The sequence below is a fragment of the Botryllus schlosseri genome, unplaced genomic scaffold (assembly GCF_051294905.1).
Source record: "Botryllus schlosseri isolate E-star unplaced genomic scaffold, Bs_hap1 Bs162a, whole genome shotgun sequence".
Classification (NCBI taxonomy): domain Eukaryota; kingdom Metazoa; phylum Chordata; class Ascidiacea; order Stolidobranchia; family Styelidae; genus Botryllus; species Botryllus schlosseri.
Genome location: NW_027648771.1, coordinates 1 through 23767, shown reverse-complemented (window position 1 = coordinate 23767; position 23767 = coordinate 1). Strand labels below are relative to the sequence as shown.

General features: G+C 40.2%; 1 protein-coding gene and 3 long non-coding RNA genes across 5 annotated transcripts; 3 read left to right on the top strand and 1 right to left on the bottom strand.

Moving 5' to 3' along the window:
• The first annotated feature begins 41 nt into the window (after positions 1–41).
• LOC145432786 (uncharacterized) lies at positions 42–4912 on the top strand. 2 transcript variants are annotated; one of them, XM_080309600.1, is made up of 6 exons: positions 42–949; positions 994–1020; positions 1538–1750; positions 2044–2200; positions 2984–3063; positions 4237–4912. In XM_080309600.1, the coding sequence occupies exons 1-6, from the start codon at positions 644–646 to the stop codon at positions 4501–4503; spliced, it is 1050 nt and encodes a 349-aa protein (XP_080165726.1). In that variant the 5' UTR covers positions 42–643; the 3' UTR covers positions 4504–4912. The 2 variants fall into 2 exon arrangements, with proteins under 2 accessions (XP_080165726.1, XP_080165727.1); XM_080309601.1 differs by lacking the exon at positions 994–1020 and having other exon boundaries at positions 45–989.
• A 531-nt stretch (positions 4913–5443) lies between these two features.
• On the top strand, positions 5444–10226 carry LOC145432785 (uncharacterized). Its single transcript, XR_013912969.1, has 3 exons — positions 5444–5577; positions 8910–9039; positions 10139–10226. It is a non-coding gene; the product is annotated as an uncharacterized LOC145432785 (long non-coding RNA).
• A 258-nt stretch (positions 10227–10484) lies between these two features.
• Positions 10485–12215, top strand: LOC145432784 (uncharacterized). The gene is made up of 2 exons (XR_013912968.1): positions 10485–10685; positions 11573–12215. It is a non-coding gene; the product is annotated as an uncharacterized LOC145432784 (long non-coding RNA).
• An 8802-nt stretch (positions 12216–21017) lies between these two features.
• Positions 21018–22067, bottom strand: LOC145432787 (uncharacterized). Its single transcript, XR_013912970.1, has 3 exons — positions 21371–22067; positions 21240–21287; positions 21018–21170 (listed from the first exon to the last, which is right to left on the bottom strand). It is a non-coding gene; the product is annotated as an uncharacterized LOC145432787 (long non-coding RNA).
• Positions 22068–23767: the final 1700 nt, after the last annotated feature.

Here is a 23767-nt window from a genome sequence, read left to right as displayed (position 1 = left end):
GCGTTAGTCATCATGATGTTAGGTTTGACCTAATTTTCCAAAATTTCGATAGGCGTAATATCGGTCGCGTTGCCTGCTGTAGGCGATTATTACGCCGAGTGAACGCGGCTATCAATTCATAAAGTCAGCAACTGGAACGGATGGAGTGTCAGTTTCAGCAATCTATTAATCCATATACAAATGTAGCAGCCAACAAACACGAATTTCTATTATAATCGCAATGGCTGAAAACGCATAGTTTATACAAACATACGTTATTTTCTTACGATGCCACTCAACTACGACAGTGTAGAGTGGCTTTTGAGGCACGGATGTTCCGTGATCCCACATCACAATGCACGTTCAATTTTAACGCGCTTATCGACGCCGGATTGAATGAACGGAGTACAGCAATCTAATAAGTATTAACCCAAATGTAGCAGTCAACAAATATAAATCTCTTAGGTAATGCAAAGATTTGTTATTTTATTTCCAAAGCCTATTAACTATGACACAGTAGATTGACTTTTGAGGTCTCCAATGTCCGCGCGTTAAATTTTATTTCACTTATACGGCAGACTGGAGTATGTAGCAAGCGCATAATATAAACATGTAGCAGCGAACAGGTACGAAGCTCCATTATTACCGTCTCGCTTCGGCAGGCATGACAGAGTTTCTGCAAATATTTGCTGTAATATATCGACCCGAGAGAGGTCTTTTGAGGTCAAGAATTATCCGCGCGAGTAGATGCGCGTACCACGCTTTTGAGACTTTTCGCCAGAACACAGCAGAGGTAAACGGACTGAGTGCGGTTTCACGCCGACAGACGGCTATGAATTGGGTGTGTCCAGCATCAGGTTGTATTTCTAATGAGTTTTCATCGCGAAAAGCCTTGCTGAATCATGTACGGATTATTCATCGTTTGTGCAACTCCTTCAACTGCAGGATGGACGACACCGCCAGCGTAAACGAGAACAAAACGACCTTGTTGTGGAAACATCGAGTGAAAGGTACAGCAATCCTCGGATGTCATCATGCAATGTAAGCATTTTCAAATCCTTCGTTGTTCAAAGTACATTAATATTTCCTGTATAACGGGTGAGAGGGGAATATTGAGGATATTGATATTGAGCACAAGAGAATAGCTTATTTTGAAACAACAGTAATAATAACTGAAATCAATTTAAGCATTTCAAATACTTTACTTGGCACTTCTCCGAAATCTCAAATCAGATCGCATGCGGCATAGTATGACCTCCGGGGCATGTGTTGGTGACATGGGCTATAACGTACAGTGTGACGCGAATGTTTCAACGCAGGGGTTCCAAACTTTTTATAGTCCCGATCTCAAACTTTTATTGGAAAATGTTCCCAACCCGCCTCCGCGGACTATTAAAGAAAGTGGTCAGCACCTTTGCCCAAATCTACTCTTGGCCTATGCGAGAGTCTATCGACTGTGCGCGCAGTATTAACAATTACGCAATTATAAACTCGTCAAAATTTGACGATGAAAATACCTTTGACCATCTCTGATTAGAAAATATATTTTTTCTTGTAGATTCCAACCGTAAACCCTACGGAGGATGTGCGTAGCATCGAAGAACAGCAAAATGAAATGAGGACTGAGTGGAAAAGAAGCCGAAACGCTGATAAAGTCACAATCTTGGATAGGATGAAAAGGACCTTTGAAGCTCGTCGAGATATCGTTATCAAAGGGACATCAACAAAGAGTCTGTTGTTGTCGTACCCAGTTTTGGCAGATGCTCATTGGGTAGGTATAACGTAGTGGTTTCAAGCACGACTTATAAGCCCTGTGTGCATATATATGAAACGCACAAGAATGAATTACACTAAATGCTATGATATATATTTTATATATTTTTCGTAGGTGTATAATATTCTCTATGTATTGGTAGAACATGTACATAGTTAAGACCAGTACGTCACCGGACTTGCACGTCAATTTAAACTACTACTGAAATTGAAGGCCCCTGCAGCAAAGTTATACTATACTAACCACCCGTGGCATGGTATGCTATGATGTCAATATTTCCCACTGCTCAGATTTTCGAAGAAATGAAAATGATTTGTCAGAAGCAAGACTGTACCGACGATACTTACTCTGTCGACCTGACGTCAAAGATTTTGGAGAAGAGTTGGAGCTCAGCATCAAGATTCATACTAGCGCAGAATATTCCTTTGGAAATCACGAAGTTAATGCGTAAGTAATGTATGCTTTAATGTTTTTATCCTTTCAGCTGTTGCCCAACACAGGAGCAATGAGCATGCGACACAATGAAAAACCACAGATCAGCATGCCACACTTTGGCATGTGGTTTCACAACTCAAAAACTCACCTATCCCCTAACATAATCCTGAAATTAACCCTTGTATATATCTTAACCACAAACCTATTCCAAACTAGATCTTCATTCTTAACCTTACCCAGTCGTAAAGCCAAATTTCACCCACATTCTCAAGTGTCGCATGCCCTATTGTCGTACGCTCATTGCGTAGGGCTAAGCAAAATCGAGTGCGTGATGGATTCAATTCTAACTCATGTATCTGGCTTCCAGTCGAATATTCGAGTATCACGATGGTATTTTTCCAGCCGTACATATTTAATTGCAATTTGTGGTGATGCTGTGGGTTGATCATGACTTCAGAAATATGATATTTCTAGTATTGTGGCTTATACGACCAATCGTGATTTCACGGTTTCCGCAGTGGAAAATACTATCTGAACTATACGTCTCTTTGATAAATTTACTAGCAGTCAAAAGGAGCATATAATTACAATACTCGAAACAATCGTTTTTCACTACAATTTATACTGGATTCCTATTCGAGTACTCGAATTATTGTGCCCTACGCATGTGTCAACGTACCCCCTTTACTTGATAAACCGCAAAAGTTCCAACTTTCGCTGACTACGTTATTTGTTATTTCGGGAATCATTTTCTGTCCTTTAAGTGCTTCATCTGAGTTGGCACTTCGTTTTCAGGTACTCAAAAACTGGACTGGATGTTGTACATCCCAACCATCTTCAAAGAGAAGTATGACAACTTCCTGATTGTGGACAAGGTGTGTTGATCATCGGTATTTCTCAAACTGCAGCTAAACATTTCTACCCATTCATTACATAATTTTGGACATTTAAAATGGCCTCTGTCAGTATTGTTTTCACAGTTCGTACTTAATTTAATTTGAGACGATATGATATGACCACATGATGTATCTTGTAGAATATTTATATGTGCTCGTGTTGATCTACACCAGGGGCGGGCAACTTCTCCAGTCAGCGGGCCGGATGTAGGAAAATTAAGTACTTGGCGGGCCGGATAGCTGAATCGATACATTATTAGCCCATTTATCCTCATATACAAAGAATAAATCGCATGTAATGAATGTATTGTAACGACAGCTATGTCATTTCAAAGCCATTTCTCGCCGAAGTTGACGAAGACAATGTGGATTTGAGAACATCATTGTCATACAGGCGCCGCCATATCTGCTTCTGTCTGATCGATCAACACATGGTGCAATCCTTAATTAAGATTTCAAGGCGTTCGATAAGCCCGGTACCACAAATTTACCAAGATATCAATCCATTTTGGTTGAGTACATCGTAAATGCCGATAATGAAAGTCTTCTCGCTTCTACGAACTTACGCGTAAGCTCTCCTGTGGCACGCATTCCTGGTAATGGTTTTCTCGGTATTGACCCGACACCGGCCGGCGGGCCACATTATCAACTAAGACGGGAAACTGTCCGCGGGCCGGACAAAATCGCCTCGCGGGCCGTATGTTGCCCGCCCCTGATCTACGTCTATTGTTTTCCAACTTATTTTCACTGAACAACCCCGCATCAAGCTTGATATTTCCCTATGCCTTCTAAAAAAGCAAAGTCATGAGTAATCTGGTAAATTTACTTTTCCAGAGTACCTAAGTAGCAGTCAACTTACAGTCAACTTGTATTCCTTACTGATGCGTTTTTCGTGTTTAACAGTTTTAACTGATGAATACTGTGTGCTCTGGCATAATTAAATGAAAATGAAATGGAATGTACTTTGACGATGCATTGCTATGCATATTCAATAAGAAGTTCAATGGGTTGTAATTAATTAATTAAATATAATTTACATAATGTTCCAGCTTCTGCCTACCCGCCCACATTATAAAGCACTGATCCACAAACCTCACACTCTTTTAAACTATTCCATGGATACTGGATATTAGTAACGTTTATATTTCGTAGGAACCGAAGAATGTCTATCCGACCATCGCATTCAATTCTGAGACGGAAAAGTGGACGATTCATTTCGATGGAGAAGTTGTGAAAGGTTTATTTGGTTTTCACCATGCTCTAGCATGCCTGATAGCTATTTATTGGGTTTTCAATGTGAAGTTTGCTCCTTCATCATCAAACTCCTTGAACTTTGTCGCAACTTTTCTCGCCAAGCTTCCAAACGTCAAACCAACTAATGCTGTTCGCAACAAGATAAACATGACACTCAATAATTAATTGTCATATTATGATTTGTGGCGGTCCTGTTTTTGCCCTCTTTGATGACTGCCAGCAGTAATATCTTGTGTTGTGACGCTTAGCATTGGTTTTTTAATTAATCGATGCTAGTCCTTGTCGATATCAATTCGCAATATATTTGTAATGGTCGTGGCCCAGAATTTGGTCTTTTGATTATATTTTTGGATTGCTTAACGTATTGGCAACCAACTGGCCTAAACCTTATAAGCACCATTGTTCAATTGTTGGCACCAGCACAACTTGAACAACAAACATATATTGTTTGTTTACCTGTAATAATTACGCATCATTAGGAATTTGTGACACTGCAGGTTTGCAATATTGTTGATTGTACTTTTATGGAACATTGCTTTATTTGCTGCTAATACACACTGTTCTTTAATCTGCAGACTGACTACAGATTTGGTGTGTTTAAGGTGAAAGGTCAATGACAATTATATGTCAGGCTCGGTTTCTTGCAATCCTAGTCAGTCAGCACAGTTGGAATTTGGCTGAGGTGAAAGGTCAATGAAAATATAGGTGAAAGGTCAATGAAAATTATCAATTAGACTCGGTTTTTTCCAATCCGAGTCATGGAAAACTCGGGATTTACCTACTTTAATGAGGTCGGAAAGTAGTTTCCCGAGTCAAAAGTCGGGGAATTTTGAACCTAACCTAATGTCAGGATTTACCGAGGATATTTTTTACAGTGTACTTATTGAAATTGTACAGGATCTGTAGGATTGGTGTGGTCAGCGATATGGTTACTAATCATCTATGAGTCTCCGAATGAACATCCGGCGATTCAGCCGGATGAGAAACAATTGATCGAAACTTCCATCGGACAGGAAGTAGGAACACTTTTCCTCCCGTAAGTAGTGGATATGGAACGAAAATTCACTTCTTTAAAAGATAGACACCGATCGAACACATCACGTGCGATGGATTAGAATCTTCAAATCTCCGCGAGTATGGGGCATCATCGTCGCATCGCTTCTAGAACACATGCCATGTTATCTACCTCTGTTGCTACCGACATACATACAGAGTGTCTTTCATCTGGGTGTAAAAGAGGTTGGTGTAGATCGTAGATCGCTTATATCCATCAAATGGTTCTGCCAGGGGGTAATCCACTCCACACGTCACCTCAAGTTACCTGCTACACTAATTGAAGCTTGCTTCCTCTCACACATACAAAAGTGACCACTCTTAATCGACCGTGTTCGATGCTCGACATTTCGAGCGATACCAACCGCCGATACGGGAGAAGCTTATCAGTGAATGTCCATTGGGTCGTTAAATGGTCGAACATGTCATGAAGTTTACTATCACCCAGTGGCTATAGTCATCTTCCTATAATATCGGTTAATCTCGTTGTCCAAGGCGGTAGCTATGTTATCATATTTCCTGCAATATTATCATTACACAAGGCATAAATGTGTATGAAAGTACCTAACGCTGAGAATCGATCAATAATAATGGTGAACAATCCGAACATGTCTTCCGACGTTTCTTGCAGCATCGCATGAGAAATTGAGCATCGATAATAAGATCGTGTCGATATTTCTCTCAGCGTGCTAATCACAGCTATTGTCTTACATCAAGGGCCGGCACATTATAACATATTGCCAGGGCTTGGTTGCTGATCACTTCAATTGTCTTAATGTTGTGTTTAGGAGTTAAAATATACCTCCATTCCAAATTCGATCACTGATAGCACTTGTAAACCATAGCTTCATCAATACATCCTTACTCTCAGTTAGAGCCTGCAATCATTTTCCACTGGATTAGGCGTTTTGAACATTTGAATATAACGTATAATAGCCTACATACATGCGATAGGTCGGCCTCACCTGGTCAAGGAGCATTCGGCATGTCATTTCTAGATATAATACCACAGCAAAACTCTTCTCTTTCGTCGCCATATATTCTCATTTCCAATCACGTTAAAATAATGTAAGCCTACCCATCTAGTACAAACAGCAATTAAAAATGGATTATCAAATTGTACAGTCGACAACATTTGCTCACTTTTGATGTGATATTCAGTGTTTATATCACAGAACACAATATTGCGGTATAACCTTTATAGCCAAATAAAATGAGGTTGCTATTTAGTTTGCAATACCTACCAGGGCTGTGGCGTCGGAGTCTGAGTCGGTGGAGTCTGAGTCTGAGTCGGAGTCGGTGGAGTCTGAGTCGGATTCGGAGTCTGGGTAATTTTCGCTTGATGGAGACGGATTCGGAGTCGTGAAAACTATAATAGCTGGAGTCGGAGTCGTGGGAAAAATACTGACTCGAGTCGGAGTCGGAGTTTGTGAGAATGACCCTGACTCCGACTCCGACTCCAACTTATCTATCATGAAAACATTTGCTTTCAAAGAATTTTCAATATAATTTTTATGCACCACTAATCACTGTTATTAATAACCATACAGATCAGGTGCAGCCAGCCCGTGGCACGCAGGCCAAATTTGGCGCACGATAAGGTTAGGTGTGGCCTGCGAGGTAATTCTCGAAATTATTTATGACATCAGGTACAATAGCAAGGCCAACCAAAATTTTATTTAACATAACTGCGAAATTTGATGATGAATAAAACAACAGTTCTGACGCATTGACGTATCCAGAGGCCAGCCACATTTATCCCAGATCTTCGTATATGACCATAAAGTAGAATATTTCATAGCAGATTTATTTGACTTCAAATTTTTCTCGGTACTTCGCATGGTTCGTTGTCACTAGATTTCTTGCATTCAGTATTTGATCCCCCTTCTGAAAATTATAAATACATATTATTCACAGAATTGAGTCTAGCTATATTCGCAATTAGGAGATAACGTGTCGTCCAACATGCGGCTTCGCTTGTGCACTCGCAACGAAATCGTCGACAAAACATTTGCACAAAATGATAGAGGCATGATCGCTGATAGCCTACCGTCGATTTTGCTATGTCTAAACTTCTAATAATCTTATCCTTGTTTAACGAACCCAGTGGTATACAGATGCGACCCCAGATGTATGTCAGCAACATAGGCTATTTATTGATATAATTCAGTCATTATCTTGTGCCTGATTGCGCACTGCACAGTTGCATGACATATTGTTATCAATTTTAGAGCGTATTAATATAAGTCTTGTTTGCAATGTTAGCTAATTCGGTTCGCTCCTATCGGACGACTAAAAAAAGGTTATCAACATTCCAGTTGCCCGCGCAATGATTCGTAAATCCCATGTGTCCCTTTGGCCGAAAAATACATTACTTGCAAATTACAACTCAGTTGGACAGGAGAAGAAAATCGCAATATGCGTTTTCGCGATGCAGTCAAAATTGACGCTATATCTGGAAATGTACCAGGATACTGTGACAGAGCAAAGGCATCATCTGGTTTTGTGAAATTGTAAAAATGATGTAAATTTGACCAAACGATGCTTCCCACTTGACAAAATTAAAAATATTTGTAGTGTAGCTTAGCTGTTTGGGTCTAACAAATGATTAAGAAAGACTGCGAGTCCCAATCTTTGAATACTTGATTAAGTACATATAGACTAGACATAGGCTATGGTCTTTGACGACTTAACTAAATTCCATTTATAACCAATGTCTATTAGTAGTAAGAGTGTGTGTGCTTGTAATCAGTATAGTGTGAAATGACAAAATTAGTAGGTTGAATCTCTTTATAAGTTGCTGACTCATACACAAGAGCTACACTTGGATTGTTTATCTACATTTTTAATATACAGGATTGGATATCTGCCATATTCGAATGATTCATACATTTCAGGATATTAGAGAGTCCATGTTATAAAAACTTCAAAAAGGAAGGATGTTTAGCAAATCTTTCTTTCATGTTAATTGCATACTGGATAATTCGAGCTGCGCCACAATGAAACAATTTACCGCCACCGTTAATCCTATGTTTGCATATGTTTAATGGTTGTATGATAGTCATTCAACCGACAATATGGCATATAATTTTCGAAGTAAACTGGTAATAATGCTGGAGTCGGAGTCGTAGTCGGAGACGGTACGTTTAAAGACTCAGGAGTCGGAGTCGGAGCCGGAGTCGGTATATTCAATATGTGTGGAGTCAGAGTCGGAGCCAGAGTCGGTGATAAAATTTACCGACTCCACAGCCCTGATACCTACATCCACCGTTCCTAATAATGCTCTCTAGGAATTCCTTAATCTTGGTCGACACTTCTAATCCCGCTCCGTGTACCGGCTCCCTGGCATTTAGCCCTGCCGCATGCCTGATAGGCCTTTGAAGTTGTGAGTTCGAATCTTGTAATAAGTGGACCGGATGCGGTTTTTGTCGATATCAAACAATTGCTATTTATAGGCTACATATAGTCTACGCGGGGAATCTCTGGGCGATGTGTTGAATATTTACATTACCTTTCAGAGCAGCTCGTTGGGTGGAATACCACTGTTAACACAGGCGGTGGCGTATTTCGCTCTCGGGTGGATCGTTCAATGGATCATTGGCAAGGGTTACCGAACCAGCACGGTCCGAAAAATCGTTTATTTCACAGGTAATCACCATGTTTCTATCATACACTTGTTAACAAATATTTGCCGACTTGACCAACCTTTGTACTACGTTGTCCTATAAATCATAAAATCGACCTCCCTGATACTTGGTTGCAAAGCATGCTCATTGTTTGTATATTGTATTACGTTGTTTCGGATCGCCCTCAAGACTGTCCATTAGGGCTCTTCAAATATGACTTTTTTCTCAAATCGTTCTGTCTACTTGACAAAATTGTTAGGTTACCTAATTTAAGCCTACAGACCAATTGTGATTCAATTCCAACCAGTATAGCCGCATTGCTACAGGATAAGAAAGTTTCTAATATTATATGAAAATAAATATTAAAAATTTTGAAAACTTTCTGTTCACCCCACGAAAGTGTTAGGTGTTCTATAGAAACGGTGTTCGCCAAATTTGGTTCAATTTCAACAAGTGGAAGCGGAGTTATTGCCGTCGAAAAATTTGGATTATGAATAAAATAGTATTTACGGTGACCAATTCTTCAATTACAATAAATAGAAACTTTCTTCTCCTGTAGCAATGAGGCTACTGGTTGGAATTGAAACAAATTTGGTGTGCAGGCTTAAATTGGGTAACGTAACAATTTTATCAAGTAGCCAGTACGATTTGGGAAATAGGTATTTTTAAAGAGCCCTACTGTCCCCATTCAATAGATTCTATTGAGAACCAACGTGAATGTGTTACTGCCGCATTGGTCATATTAACTCACCCGTACGCATTGATAAAGGATATATCCCTAAACATCACATACAATAATTCTTCTGCAACACTTGCAAGAGGTTCTGGAGTCGGTCGCGGTCGGAACTTATAACCCAGCAACAACGGCCCGTTAGCGCTACAGCGGTGGAGGTTACTACACCAATCGTTACCCAATATCATCGAGAGAATTATTATCACTGATCTAATCACGTTGGATGCTTTCGAGAAGCTAATTGGACTCGACACAATTGGACTCGACACAATGGCTGTCAACGTGATATCTAAGTTGCACGTGACACTTACGCCGCATTGAACTGCGCAAATCTCTGACACTTTGTTAGCATCCTGCAGACTTCTATTTTATGTCGAGTTATTTCCAGGGAATCTTATATCGGCGATGGCTCTCGTGTTAGTCACGCGAGTTACTGAAAGCGTTGCAGCAACTATGCTGTTATTCAGTGTACAAGGTATGAAATACCCTACCTCAGTCAGTTTATATAAAGGAAATGCAAAATTATCCCAGAATTTTCGACTTCAAAGGAAACAGACCCCAAAAGGGATACGAGGTGTATCGATCCCACTTTTATGCACTGTGGTTAAAATCTGTCACGTACATCCATATTTTACACTTGCGGCGTAATTTCACCAAAATGTTTTCAAGATGTGGACGCAGAATGTAAAAAAGTTAATTTCAGACTACCATTACCGCGAATACGCTTATTATTTGTATGTATTATTATTTTGCGTGTATATTCGAGTCTACCAACTATAGGGGCGGCGTCGACCGTCACTGCAACTGGAATCAAGGCGTCTGTAATCGACATGGCTCCGGGTTTCTCTGGAGTTTTATTCGCCATCATGAACTCTGCCGGTTCAATGATGGGGTTCATAACGCCTCAATATGCAGGAATTCTAAGAGAAGCGAACGTAAGTCAACGCATCTAGAACAAGTTATCCAATCCGTCACGCACCGCGGTTTTAAGTGGCCCGCGATGTAATCTTCCGAAATTACTTTTTTATAAACTTATCCCGCTTCAAACTTTCCGTGAAATTAACATTTGATACATATCGCATTTTCAATTGAGTTTTGTCGAGATGCTTACCTCACTATCGTATCAAGAGTCAGTCAGCCAAAACATTTCATTGAGATATATCTGATATCAAAGACTAACTTAAAACGCAATTAGCAGTGAATTCGTCAGGAAATTACAACTTATACACACCACATTCGGCGATGTCAAAACGTTCGGTGAAAGATTAACGCGAAGACGAACAGCAAAAATTCGTTCATACTTCTTCAAGCTAGAAATCCATAGAAATACTCAATAAAATAATAAAATTCAGAAAAGACTCAGAACAATTTGTAAAGTGGTGATTTTGGGACCTGTAAGTCTAACTGTGGAAATAGAAAATTGTTTACAATTTTACCAATTACTGGAGTAAATAATTTAAATCAGTGGAATATTGAGACCAAGCGTCGCAGACATCTGTCTGTCAATTTCCTGATTGTCCCTGATTGGCCAAAATCTTCTTTATTGATATGTCTTGTCATCGAAATGGTCGGCACCGATTACACCCGATTGCTCCTCTATCTGAAATCGCGAGCGTCACGTATGTTTCTTTGAATTGCGTTGCGTACAACTGGCTGTATTCACCTTTTTTATTTCCTACATGCCCGTAAACCGTAGCATACTAACAATAAAAATACAAATCGTTCTGTGAGCCTCGGGTCTCGAGATGCCGATAAACTCAGATTTGGTTCACGGTCTAAAAATTTTAGGAACCACCGACTTATCGGTATGATCATTTTTCAGAGCGTCGAACCGACGAAGGCTTGGGAAGAGTTATTCCTGACCGGAGCTGCATTTTACATAGTTGCTTCCGTTTGCTTTGTGGCGTTTGGTCCCATCGGAGTGGAACCGTGGGCACAAAAGGAAAACGAAGAAGATGAAGAGACACCAATATTACCGCCATAATTCCAGTAACTTCAAAACAATCATCACCTAACAAACACACTGAAGGAGAGTAACAATTAAAATAGTTGGAGGTACTGAAGCCTCTCCTATATAGATTAAAAATATATCTGTGATATCATCTGTGTATGTATGTGGAGGTGGGGTGCATCTCGGAAACTGAGGCCTTTTGCACCATGCCTGTACAGTGTACAGTATACAATGTACATTCATGAAAATATATCAAAATTCGAAAAGAAGATCTGGGTCGGTGAGCAGATGCTGTTCAAAACACCAATTTCAAATTTTATCTGGCATGAAAATCATAATGTTCGGTTACCTAAAATTAACCTACAAACAGTATCAGGTTCTTTTCCAACCAGTGGAAGCAGAATTATAAAAATTTGAAATTGCAACCATTTTTTCGACTATAGTTGTAGTTAGGGTGACAAACAACGAAAGTTTACCTCGTCAAAACATCGTGCTTCAGCCATATCTGAAGGAAGAGAGATGCTGTTTCGACGCCTTTTCATGTTGTGCTTGTGCCAGTGTTGGGATGACTCGAGTCAACTTTTTAGTACGACTTGACTTGACTGGAGTCTCTTTGCAAAAATGACTTGACTTGACTTGACTCGGCTCCATAGAAATATGGATTGACTCGTGCCTCGGAGCAAAATTTACGAGTCAATTTCAAGTCATCACGTAAACCAGTAAACGGTGTCGATTAAATCAGCCTATCTTACGTATGTTCGGATTGCTCGCGATATGCTGGTGTCACTTGTAAGAGCAACTGATTGCACACTGATTGCACCTTTTCACTGATTCTCTATTTTACACCACAAATTAATGGACCCCAAACGAAACGACCGCAGCTTACGTTGTCGTAGTAGTAGTAGAATAATCCAATAACAGTGTATCTTGTTTCTTAGACTGCGCAATGCTCACATTTACCAACCCTCTTGTGTAATTTAAATCGAACGAATATAGTTAATGCGTTTATATTCTCACGGATGTGTAGATGGGTAGTGTATTATACCATATCAATTTGTTGCATATTCTCGATACTTCGCATTAGATCCACTATGTTGGCTGATAATAACATACTGTAGCATTTAGCTATACATATGCTCACATATTGTAATAGCAGTTCTATATGTGCGTGAGCGATACAACGCCTTTTTGCACGTATATTTTACTTTATATTCGTTATTTGATTCAAGATAAATGGCCAGCAAACCAAGCAAAATGTGATGACTTTGCATCATCACTCATAGGCCTACTTCGAAAATTCAGTTTGACTTGAATCGTGACTTTACTCGACTCGAGTCACCTCCAAAAAAACGAGTGACTTGACTTGACTCGAGTCACCTTCGGAAATCGATTGACTTGACTTGACTCGAGTAAAAATTTGTGATGACTCGAGATGACTCGTGACTCGAAGGTAGTGACTTGATCCCAACACTGGCTTGTGCTGGGGCATTTGCCAATAGAGGAAACAATTGAGAGGCCGATTAGTTGGAAAGATTTCACAAGACCATAACGATGTTTACCAACATAACCCTCATGAAATTAGGACGTCGGCTGCACTGTTAAAAATCTGGTAGATTTACTGGGAAATCTCTGTAAATTTTGCCACGAATTACCGGTCGCAGCCAATTACTGTGCGTAGCTTGTAATTTTACATTTTGATATGTAATATTACCTTAATATAGCTGTAAAGTAAGTTACCAGAATTTCTTCGCAAAATTACTGACAGTTACTCGTTACTGCAGTTTACCGGGCTGTTGGCAAAATTGATTAGCTTCAAAATCGCTGCAGCCAATGTATACGTAGAACCAGAGGTGGTCAAAGTAGTCAAGAAAGCTACTCAAGTAGAAGTAAAAGTAGCGACGAAAAAATCTACTCAAGTACGAGTAGAAGTACTTTTTCCATAAGCAACCTAAAACTACTTGAAGTAGAAGTAGAATTGACTGACTTTAAATCTACTCAAGTAAGTAAGTAGTTGTGAAAACGATCGTAATTCGTTCACATGGATTGTCAAAAGGTGCAAATTGATCAATGTGAAAGGTGCCGAGCTTGATTCATATTAATGTATACCAGGAGGTATTCAATTTTCGACAGCATATGCATACGTCCGCATCATGGGATAAAAATGATAGTATTGATATGGAAATGCGATACTAATCCTGTTTAATCGAACAGCCCGTTTTAGAAAATATCATGGTATGGCGCCCTCCCCCATATTATAAGGCCCGTGGTGCAGTTGAAGAGGAATAAGGAGAAGTTGTATAGGAAACGGTGTGAGCACTTTGCGCGATTATAAAACGTGAATAATAAATATGGTGGATCGTGAAAATGCCATATTGTGTTGCTTTATTTCCGGAAATTAAAGACATTACTACACTTGCTTTTATACTTCATCATGTATCTTATCGAGACAAAAGAACTGATATTATTAGAGATCAAAGTATATGATACTGGGAATTGAAAGTGAAATGTAAATACTACTTCTAAAAGCGGAATATGTATTTCATATCTAAAGACAGAAAGTTTCAAAGGTGGTATGCTAAAAAAGCTCTAAAACTAAAAAAAGTCTGAGTTCACTTTTCTAGATTATGACACGCCATGGACTGCTAGATTACGATATGATAAGTAAATGCTAGATTGCGAAACATCAGTTTCAAACGTTATGATGAACCATATATACTGTGGTGAAATATTCCATATGGGCAAAGGGCGACAATGCGGTGTGAACGGAACCACGCCAACCCGCTACCCAAATTATATTCACCGACATTTTCGTGTAATCATATTGGCTACTCCGTATCCACTGAGCGCGAAGCGCGACGAAAATTCTGGGCTTTACTCAACTTTTATGAAAAATAAATGTTGATACTCCGTCAAAACAGTCCCGAAATTCCTCAGGCTATCTTCCTGGAGGAAGGATTAAACTACTTCTACTTGACAAACTGAAAATAGCGAAAAGTAAGTAAGTAGATCACAAAAAATTACGAAGTAGAAGTAGAAGTAGCGAAATTCAGACCTACTTGAGTAAGTACCAGAAGTAGATGTAAACTACTTGAGTACTTCGAAAAAGTAGAAGTACTTCGTTACTGACCACCTCTGCGTAGAACTGAATGTTACTGATATATCATTCTAGAGGCAATTTGACCTGATTGAACCTCGTTTTCGGGACTGGGGTCTGTCATACCGAAATTGTTGGCCCTAGTATCAATTTAAGCTTAGTAGGGTACAAGAAATAACTGACAATCGTAGCTAATGTGGTACACCGTAGCCATATTATATTATAAGGCAATGGCTGTACGGCCAGGGCCAGTCTCGCTGGTTACATTCGTTGTCACGGATAAGACTGATAAGTTAGAAAATTAGTTCAGGATGTATATTATTGCTCGGGGAAACTAGAAATATCAGCACCGCATGCTCAGCTGACCATTTGTTAATGGCGGCAAGGCGACCTGTAATAGGTTACATTTGGTGACTGGTTTTTCTGAGATTCGTAGTAAACAACCAACGCACAACTGTGACATCACAAGCAGCGTCTGGTTAAGTAAGTACAGTAAGTAGTGAACAACACATGGAATAAATATCAATTTATACGAAATTAGATGAAAAAAGGGATTATATGCAATGATAAATGTTTCTGTATGGAAAAAACGACCCAGATCAAACATTATAACGTGGCCAGTAAATATTATTGGTGTCATGTGTCAGCGGATGAATACCATTTATTTTGAAATCGTTCGAGTGTCGTCTGGCTCTGGCCATTAGTGAGATTTGAGCAAAGGGTGGAGCGAAGCTTGTTGTGCTTGAAGAAAGTGGACACGATCGTTGAAGATTCCTAGGAATGCTGAATGGAATACGCATCTTAAAAGGTAATACAGTACTACATAGTATTTGTTACCGTGAATATCTGACTCTGCACACCAGCCCTTGATGACTTAGATTTCATGATTGATATATTTCATTCGCCGCATTCTCTGCTCTATTTTGGGATATTTGTCGACTTATATAGTGACCACATACTTCGCCGCGGAGGAGTTGAAACTGTTGGCTTGGTCATGTCATTTTCGGGCCGTAGCATATAGAGATGTTTTCATCCACTGCTGGATTTGTTTGCCACACATGCCACCTTAAATTAGGAACCTTTTGCTTCAATACAGAGATAAAGTAAGTCATGAATCTCTGCTATGTCATGTAAAAGGCGGAGCCGCCATCACCCAATGTGCCAGTACCGGTACTTCAAAACATGTTATATTTTTGTTAGCCTAGTTGTCTTAGTCTTTATAATGTCATGTCCACTGTCCAGTTTAGGAACTTTGCTTTATATAGCGACTTACGCATTAATTCTTTTTAGTGGAACTGCAAGATACTAGTTACACAGAAGGAATGAGAACGAGAAAAAGAAACAATTGGAAGTTTGGCCGGTGGTGGAATTAAATCACGTTTTCTTGAGACCACTCGTGTTACTGCATGTCTCCTAAAGAAGAATTAGACCTCCAGCAGCAATATTTTTCCATCGATAACCACTTCATCGTGATATCATGAATCAATATACAGTTTGTTCCAATGTCATTTTGAGTATGTGAAGAAAATGTTGCGATATTTTTGCATCGGGTTGCTTTGCGATAGGTATGGATGTACGTGAATTTACAAGCTGGTATGTAATCCTGATTTACAGGGACAGCATGTAGGTAGGTAGGCGGTTAAATGACAGTCTCGATCGCAAATGTATAGGAGAACATGTAGATTGGATATACCGGAGGTGACTGTAACATTACAGTCTTGCGTGCAAAGTGAGATTACCGGACGAGTGTAAGCTAAATTTACATTGACTAACGGTAATGTTAGATTACCACGAAATGTCTGGCTACCGTGCTTCCAAACATTTCGCGGTAAATCGAGGTTTTTATTTTTTACAGTGTGGATTCCTCGTAGGGTAGAGTGGGGTAAAATGCCCCTGTGAGGTAAGACGCCCACCATCGCTATTACCAAACAAAGTGATTGTTGAATGAGTCACAATAGCCTAAAGTATGCCTAATGGTCAGACGGAGCTGTCACCTTAATTTCTGAAGTTGAAAGAGGACTTGGTGAGTTTTACGATAATATATTACTTTTTGACTTGTTTCTTACAAAAATAACCGTAATATAACTGGATGAAACGTAACTATTGAGGTCGCCGAATGAATATTTCTCATCTTATTTAGGATCCTACTATGTTCGATGTGATTTAAGTGTAATTTCATCGTCAGATACACAAAATTACCACCTTGTTAGTGTTTCGAAAGTAATGGCGGCCTCGTGGCTAAAACGCCCACCCTATACGCGGGGTAAAACGCCGCTAGTGGGCGTTTTACCCCTTGATGTGATTCGCATTCGTATCATTACTCAGGAGATCAAAATCATGGTATTTGATAAGGAATTTCCAATAATATCCAATACAGTACTGGTAGGTTTTTTTTAAACGGTTATGGTCTGTAAATTAATCACTCTTTTTTAAATGGCATGCAAAGACGCGAGATGAGTGTGAAACTCAAACAGGAACTCTGGGGAGTTTGATCAAGAATCAACTAAATGTGTTCACTAATCAGTCTAATCAAAACACTACAATTATTATTTACCTGCAGAACAAAAACATGGTGAGGACTTATAAAAGGAAAACATCCAGGGCGTCATACTCTGATGAAAACTTGCGCAAAGCTATGGACGCCGTGCAAGGAGGCGCGGCGTTGAAGACAACGGCAATATATTACGGGATACCTCCTAGAACGCTCCGTCGACATACGAATAAAGAAGTATCGAACCCGGGTTCTATTTCACTGGGGAGGTTTAAACCAGACATAAATCTTCAATATGAAAGTGAAATAGTATCGAAGATTAAGGACATGGAAAAGGCCTTATTTGGCTTAACAACGAACGACGTACGCCGGTTGGCTTATGACTTTGCCACAAAGATGGGAATGAAACATCGGTTTAATGACGACGTTAACATGGCTGGCAAAGACTGGCTACGTGGTTTCTTATCACGTCATCAAGAATTATCAATTCGAAAGCCGGAAGCTACCAGTATAGCACGGGCAGTGGGATTTAATAAGCCTCAAGTGGAAAAGTTTTACACGGCTTATCGGGGCGTTTTAAACTCACACTGTTACGTGCCAACTCGTATTTGGAATATGGACGAAACCGGAATTACCAATGTCCAAAAGCCTGACAACATCATTACGACGAAAGGTGCACGGGAAGTTGGGAAAATGACGAGCGGGGAAAGAGGGAAAACGGTCACGATAATTTGCGCAACGAATGCGGCGGGAGCATATACATACCCCCTATGATTATATTTCCAAGAAAACGAATGGCGGACGGGCTAATGAGAAATGCACCCATTGGATCAATTGGCCACTGCACTGCAAACGGCTGGACCGATGAAGGAAGTTTCTTAGTTTGGCTAAAACATTTCGTTTCAATTGCAAAACCCACAGTTGATGAAAAACATTTAATCATCTTGGATGGTCATCATAGCCATAAAACCCTTGCTGCAATCGACTATGCCCGTTCGAACGGAATCGAACTTTTGACGTTACCACCTCACTGCACCCACAAAATGCAACCACTCGATAAAGCGTTTTTTAAATCTTTAAAATCTAGTTATAATTCATCGGTGGACAATTGGATGGTAACAAATCCAGGAAAGAGGGTCCAATTTTTTGATATGGCCGAGATTTTTGCTGTTGCTTACAACAGATGTGCTACGGTAGAGAAATCCGTCAATAGCTTCAGGGCCTGTGGACTTTGGCCATTCAATAAAGATATATTCTCGGACGAAGACTTCATCGCGTCCGAAATGACCGATGAGCCAGACCCACATGCCGGAAATACTGACAACTGTCAAGATAATTCCTTCACTACCGACCCAAGTATAGTTGAGGTGGGAGGAACCACCAATAACACGGATTGTGAGGTAGTTAAATCAACTTCCATGGCTTCGACTTCAAAACATTCAGAGGCAAGGGAAGCTATAGACGAGTTATGTTCGCCGGTTAAATCAGCCACAAAACGAAAAAGATCCAGGAAAGCAGAAAACTCAGAAGTGCGTACGTCATCACCTTATAAAAACGCTCTGCAAAAAAAAAATTAAAGCACCGAAGCCGGTTACAAAGAGATCGAAAAAGGAGAAGGTGCCTAAGGATAAATGTCCACCCAAAAACAAAAGAGATGACGAAGAATGGCCTTGCTTGATTTGCGTTGAGCCATTCCGTAATAGTAGGCCCGGGGAAAAATGGATTCAGTGTCTGATTTGCCATTTATGGGCACATCAAGAATGTACGCTTGGAGATCGCCATTTCATTTGTCAAAATTGTGATTCTGAGGACGACGACCTTTCTGACTGACTTTAACACAATATTTGCCTTTGGCACGTCTGATTTTAGATTTTCGTTCATTAGCTTGTTTTTTGTTCATTACATGCTTGAGTTGCAACATTTGTACAGGATTCAATTTATAGTGGGCTAGTAAGCATGTTTAATTGTATACGACTGAAAAAGAAATCCTTAACAGAGTATTAGTGGGTAAATTGTAAGACCTAGTAGGGCAAAACGCCTTCGTGTGCGTTTTGCCCCACCCATGGGGCAAAACGGCATTTTGACGAACATGGATGAATCATGATTTTACTGCTGATAAACGATACATAAGCTTTCCATACATTCATATTGGATAAGGTACGACACCTCGCGTTGATACTATGAAATTTAGACCAACTCGAATAGCACGGAGGATTTTATGGCGTTTCTCCCTTACGATAGGCGTTTTGCCCCACTCTACCCTACGCTTGAAGTCGCCGTAATGCATTTGGAGCTCATCGCGATTTCTTATTACAATATAAAGCTGTCGTCCTTTATCGTTTTCATTTTCAAACGTATCCGCAATAACGTGGGAGAATTACAGAACAGCATTGCGAAAGGTGTGACGGTTGGCCCCGACTAGTAATCGCCCTATATCTACAGCAGGTAGCGAAGGGGTGGGCAAACTTTTGAGCTCGCGGGCCGCATTCAACATCTGAATCCATTCGCGTGCCGCAGTATATAAAATTGGGATTATAAATCAAAAGGCAATATTGATATTTGATTATTATAGTGAGGACATGGAGATATTATATGTGCTTATTTAAAACAAGCCAAACATTGCTGTGATGATATGGTACATGCGTCAGAAACATATAGTGGCGAGATTTCATAGGCTGGCGAACCTCAATAACCAATTTGCCAAAACTATAGGAAAGGAAAGGACGTAGTTTATTTTTGTCCTTGATGTTTTTGCACACACATACATACACATACACATTCACACGATCTGCGCATATGCATACCATGAGTGCATGATGTGCATATGTCGCTGGACAAGGAAGTGCAGATATAGCCTTTATGGCTTTCTAAGTCATGCACCACCCCTCCATGCTATCCCAGTAATGCATGAGCGCCAAGCAGGGAAGTCATGGATACCAGTGTTACTAATCAGCCCGAGCTATTAACCCCTGTGGCTGAATTCGTGCTGTCATGTCGTAGAATCCTTTAAGATTTGATTCGTATATAGACGAGGTTGAAATACATTGCAAGGGTACTTATACCAGTGGGTAACTTCAGACCGTGGTGCACCAGACCCTTAAGGGCGATAAGCGCCACTACAACTTTTAACCATATTAATACAAGACCTCCACACTGACCACCTACAAACACCAGAACAACAATGGTCAGAAATCACAAAACAAGAAATCAAGGAGGCCCTAAAAAGCTCCCTGAACTGGAAAGCAGCTAGTCCTGACCAGATCAAAAACTTTTGGCTAAAAAAACTAACTGCAACACATAATTACCTAGCGGCGACCTACAATGAGCTTTTATCCTCAACCAACTCGCGCGAGATCCCAGCCTGGTTCACACAAGGGATCACCTATCTTATTCCAAAAAATGAAAACACCAGGGACCCCAAGAACTACAGGCCGATAACATGCCTGACAACCATGTACAAAACATTGACCAAAATCCTGGCAAAACGAAGCTACAAACACCGAGAAAACCTTCTTCCGCCTGAGCAGAAAGGATGCATGGAAGGTGCCCTTGGCTGTAAGGACCACCTGCTCCTTGACAAAACCATTCTTGAAAACTGCAAGAGGAGACACACTAACCTCAGCATGGCATGGATGGACTACAAAAAAGCTTTCGATTCAGTCCCTCACACATGGGTACTGAAAACAATGCGTATGTACAAAATGAATCCGATCATCATCAGATTTATTGAAGATTCAATGAAAAATTGCCATACCAAACTGTTGATCAAACATGACCAAGGCGAAACAGAGACCTGTACAATTCAGATACGGAATGGTATCTTTCAAGGCGACTCATTCTCACCACTTCTATTCTGCCTCAGTTTAGCTCCACTCAGTGAGTTGCTGAGAAAAAATGAAACAGGATACGTGATGAAAAAAGCAGCAAACTCTGAAGGTCAAAAGATTCATCACCTTTTGTTCATGGATGATCTGAAACTGTACGCGAAATCCGATGCAGACCTGAATAACCAAATGAAAATTGTTCATGAGTTTTCGGAAGATATAAAAATGAAATTTGGCTTGGATAAATGCTCAAAACTTACCATACGACGTGGAAGAGTCACCTGCACTGGCGACATGAACTCCAAACTGGGTGAAACCATAACAGAATTGAATGCCAAAGATCACTATAAATATCTAGGGATCTGTGAAAGCGACAACATTAAACATGCTGCAATGAAATCAAGTCTAAAAAAGGAATACATTAGCAGGCTCAAGTCAATTCTCAAAACTGAACTCAATTCCAAAAACAAAATCAATGCCATAAACAGTCTTGCAGTGCCTGTCTTGAGATATAGCTTTGGTGTGGTGAACTGGCGCAAAGATGAAATTAAAAAATTGGATACAAAGACGAGAAAATTGATGACAATGCACCACATGCATCACCCAAAATCTGATACACAAAGACTGTACATCCCCAGAAAAAAAGGTGGTCGAGGACTACAAGAAATTGAACAAACTTTCAAAACAGAAATCATCGGCTTGTCACAGTACATCAACAACAGCGAAAACATTTACTGCATACTCATTGCACAGGAAGACAAACAGCGCAAAACAAAATCTCTGAGCTATCGTCACGACAAGTACGTCAGAGAAGTCAACATGGAAACAGCTAACCTGTACACTGCTGAAAACACTGTTGCCAAACCCACAACAATAGCAAAAGCAGCACGAGTTCAGTACAAAAATGCAATGCTCAAAATGAGAGAAACGATATGGGAATCGATGCCTCTTCATGGACAGCACCTGAAGTTAACTTCACAGCCCCATGTCGACGAACTTTCATGGACCTGGCTATCCAGCTCTGGCCTGAAACCGGCAAGCGAAGGATTCATTTTCGCAGCACAAGACCAATCGCTTCCTACAAAATACTATCGCAAAAGAATTCTGAAGCAAAACACAGACGGCAAATGCAGAATGTGCCACAACCAAAATGAAACTGTAGCACATCTCATGTCCGGCTGTGGTGCACTTGCAGCTACCGAATACACATGGAGACACAATAGGATTGGTCACTACATTCATCTTGAATTATGCAAACATTTTAACATCACCACTTCGACAAAAAATTGGTACGATTACAGCCCAGCACCAGTGACAGAAAACGAACAAGTAAAAATTCTGTGGGATGTACCAGTTATAACTGACCGCGAAATCAGGAGCAACCGCCCGGATATAATCGTCAAACTAAAAAAGAAAAGAGAATGCTTATTCATTGAACTGGCTGTCCCAGCTGATCACAACCTACTGCAAAAAGAATCAGAAAAACTATAGATAACTAACCTACGGATAGATGGGCAACACGTGATTCACGGTCGAGAGCCCAGATGCCGTCAGATTTGTTGTCGCTTCATAGCATGAAGCGGCAGGTTGTTGTCCAGATTGATGTTTGGTGCAGATAGGATATAGGTAGGCTTACCATACGTCCGTTTTAAGAGGATTTGTCCTCTTTTTTGAAAGTGTCCTCGGAGGACGCCCGATTGTCCTCTTTTTTGAGATTTTGTCCTCTTTTTTGAAAATTTAGGTCAGATTTATAGCAAATTGCGAGTGATATGCCGAAAATTAGCACAGAAGTGACGGTCCGGCGGATATTTCGGTGTGAAAAACGGTGAATTTAGCTCTGAGCGAAAAGCTGATGCCTTTTTGTTTTAGTCATCCACCTGGCAATGTGGAGAGAAAAACGGTATTCTGAGCTCTGAGCAGAAGTGATGGCCTTTTTTTTTTTTTTTTTTTTTCAGTCAACCGATCACAAAGCGGGTATAATTCACCGGTTTTTGAGAGTTCTACTCCGGTTTTGCATCCTGCAAATTTCTGAAAAAGTGTCCTCTTTTTACATTTTCAAAATATGGTAAGCCTAGGATATAGGGCAATCACAACAGGTTATGTAGTGATACAGTACATAGCCACTGGCGCGGCTATCATTACATTAATATCAGGGGGATATTTCATGAGCAAAAGAAGTCATGATATTCACTCTATCATTAATTGGTTTCAATATTGACTTCGGCTGAGGTTTCCTTGAACTATTTTGGTTTGTATAATCATAGAGGTTTTGATATGTATTGATGAATAGCCTAAAGAGAAGACGTTTTCATGATTCAGGCCTAATTAAGATGGAGGAATTTGATTTCGAATTACTGACTGAGGATATCATCCATGAGTTACTGTATGTAGATATGGATGACAAATCTATTGACAGCAGCAGTACTCCGAAGTGTTCAAAAGGAAGCAGAAATTGTGGCGGTGTTACACCGGGACATGTGTCAGATGCAGGCAAGCCACATTGTGATATAACACCAGGGCAAATTATGGAGGCTCTCGATGAGAAAGTTGTTTTAACACCATTCGGGCAGGATAAAGTAAAGCAGTTCATATCGGATTATGTTACCGCCACAAATTCTGTATCGATTATCACTCTGTACCCAACAGAGTGCCTCCAG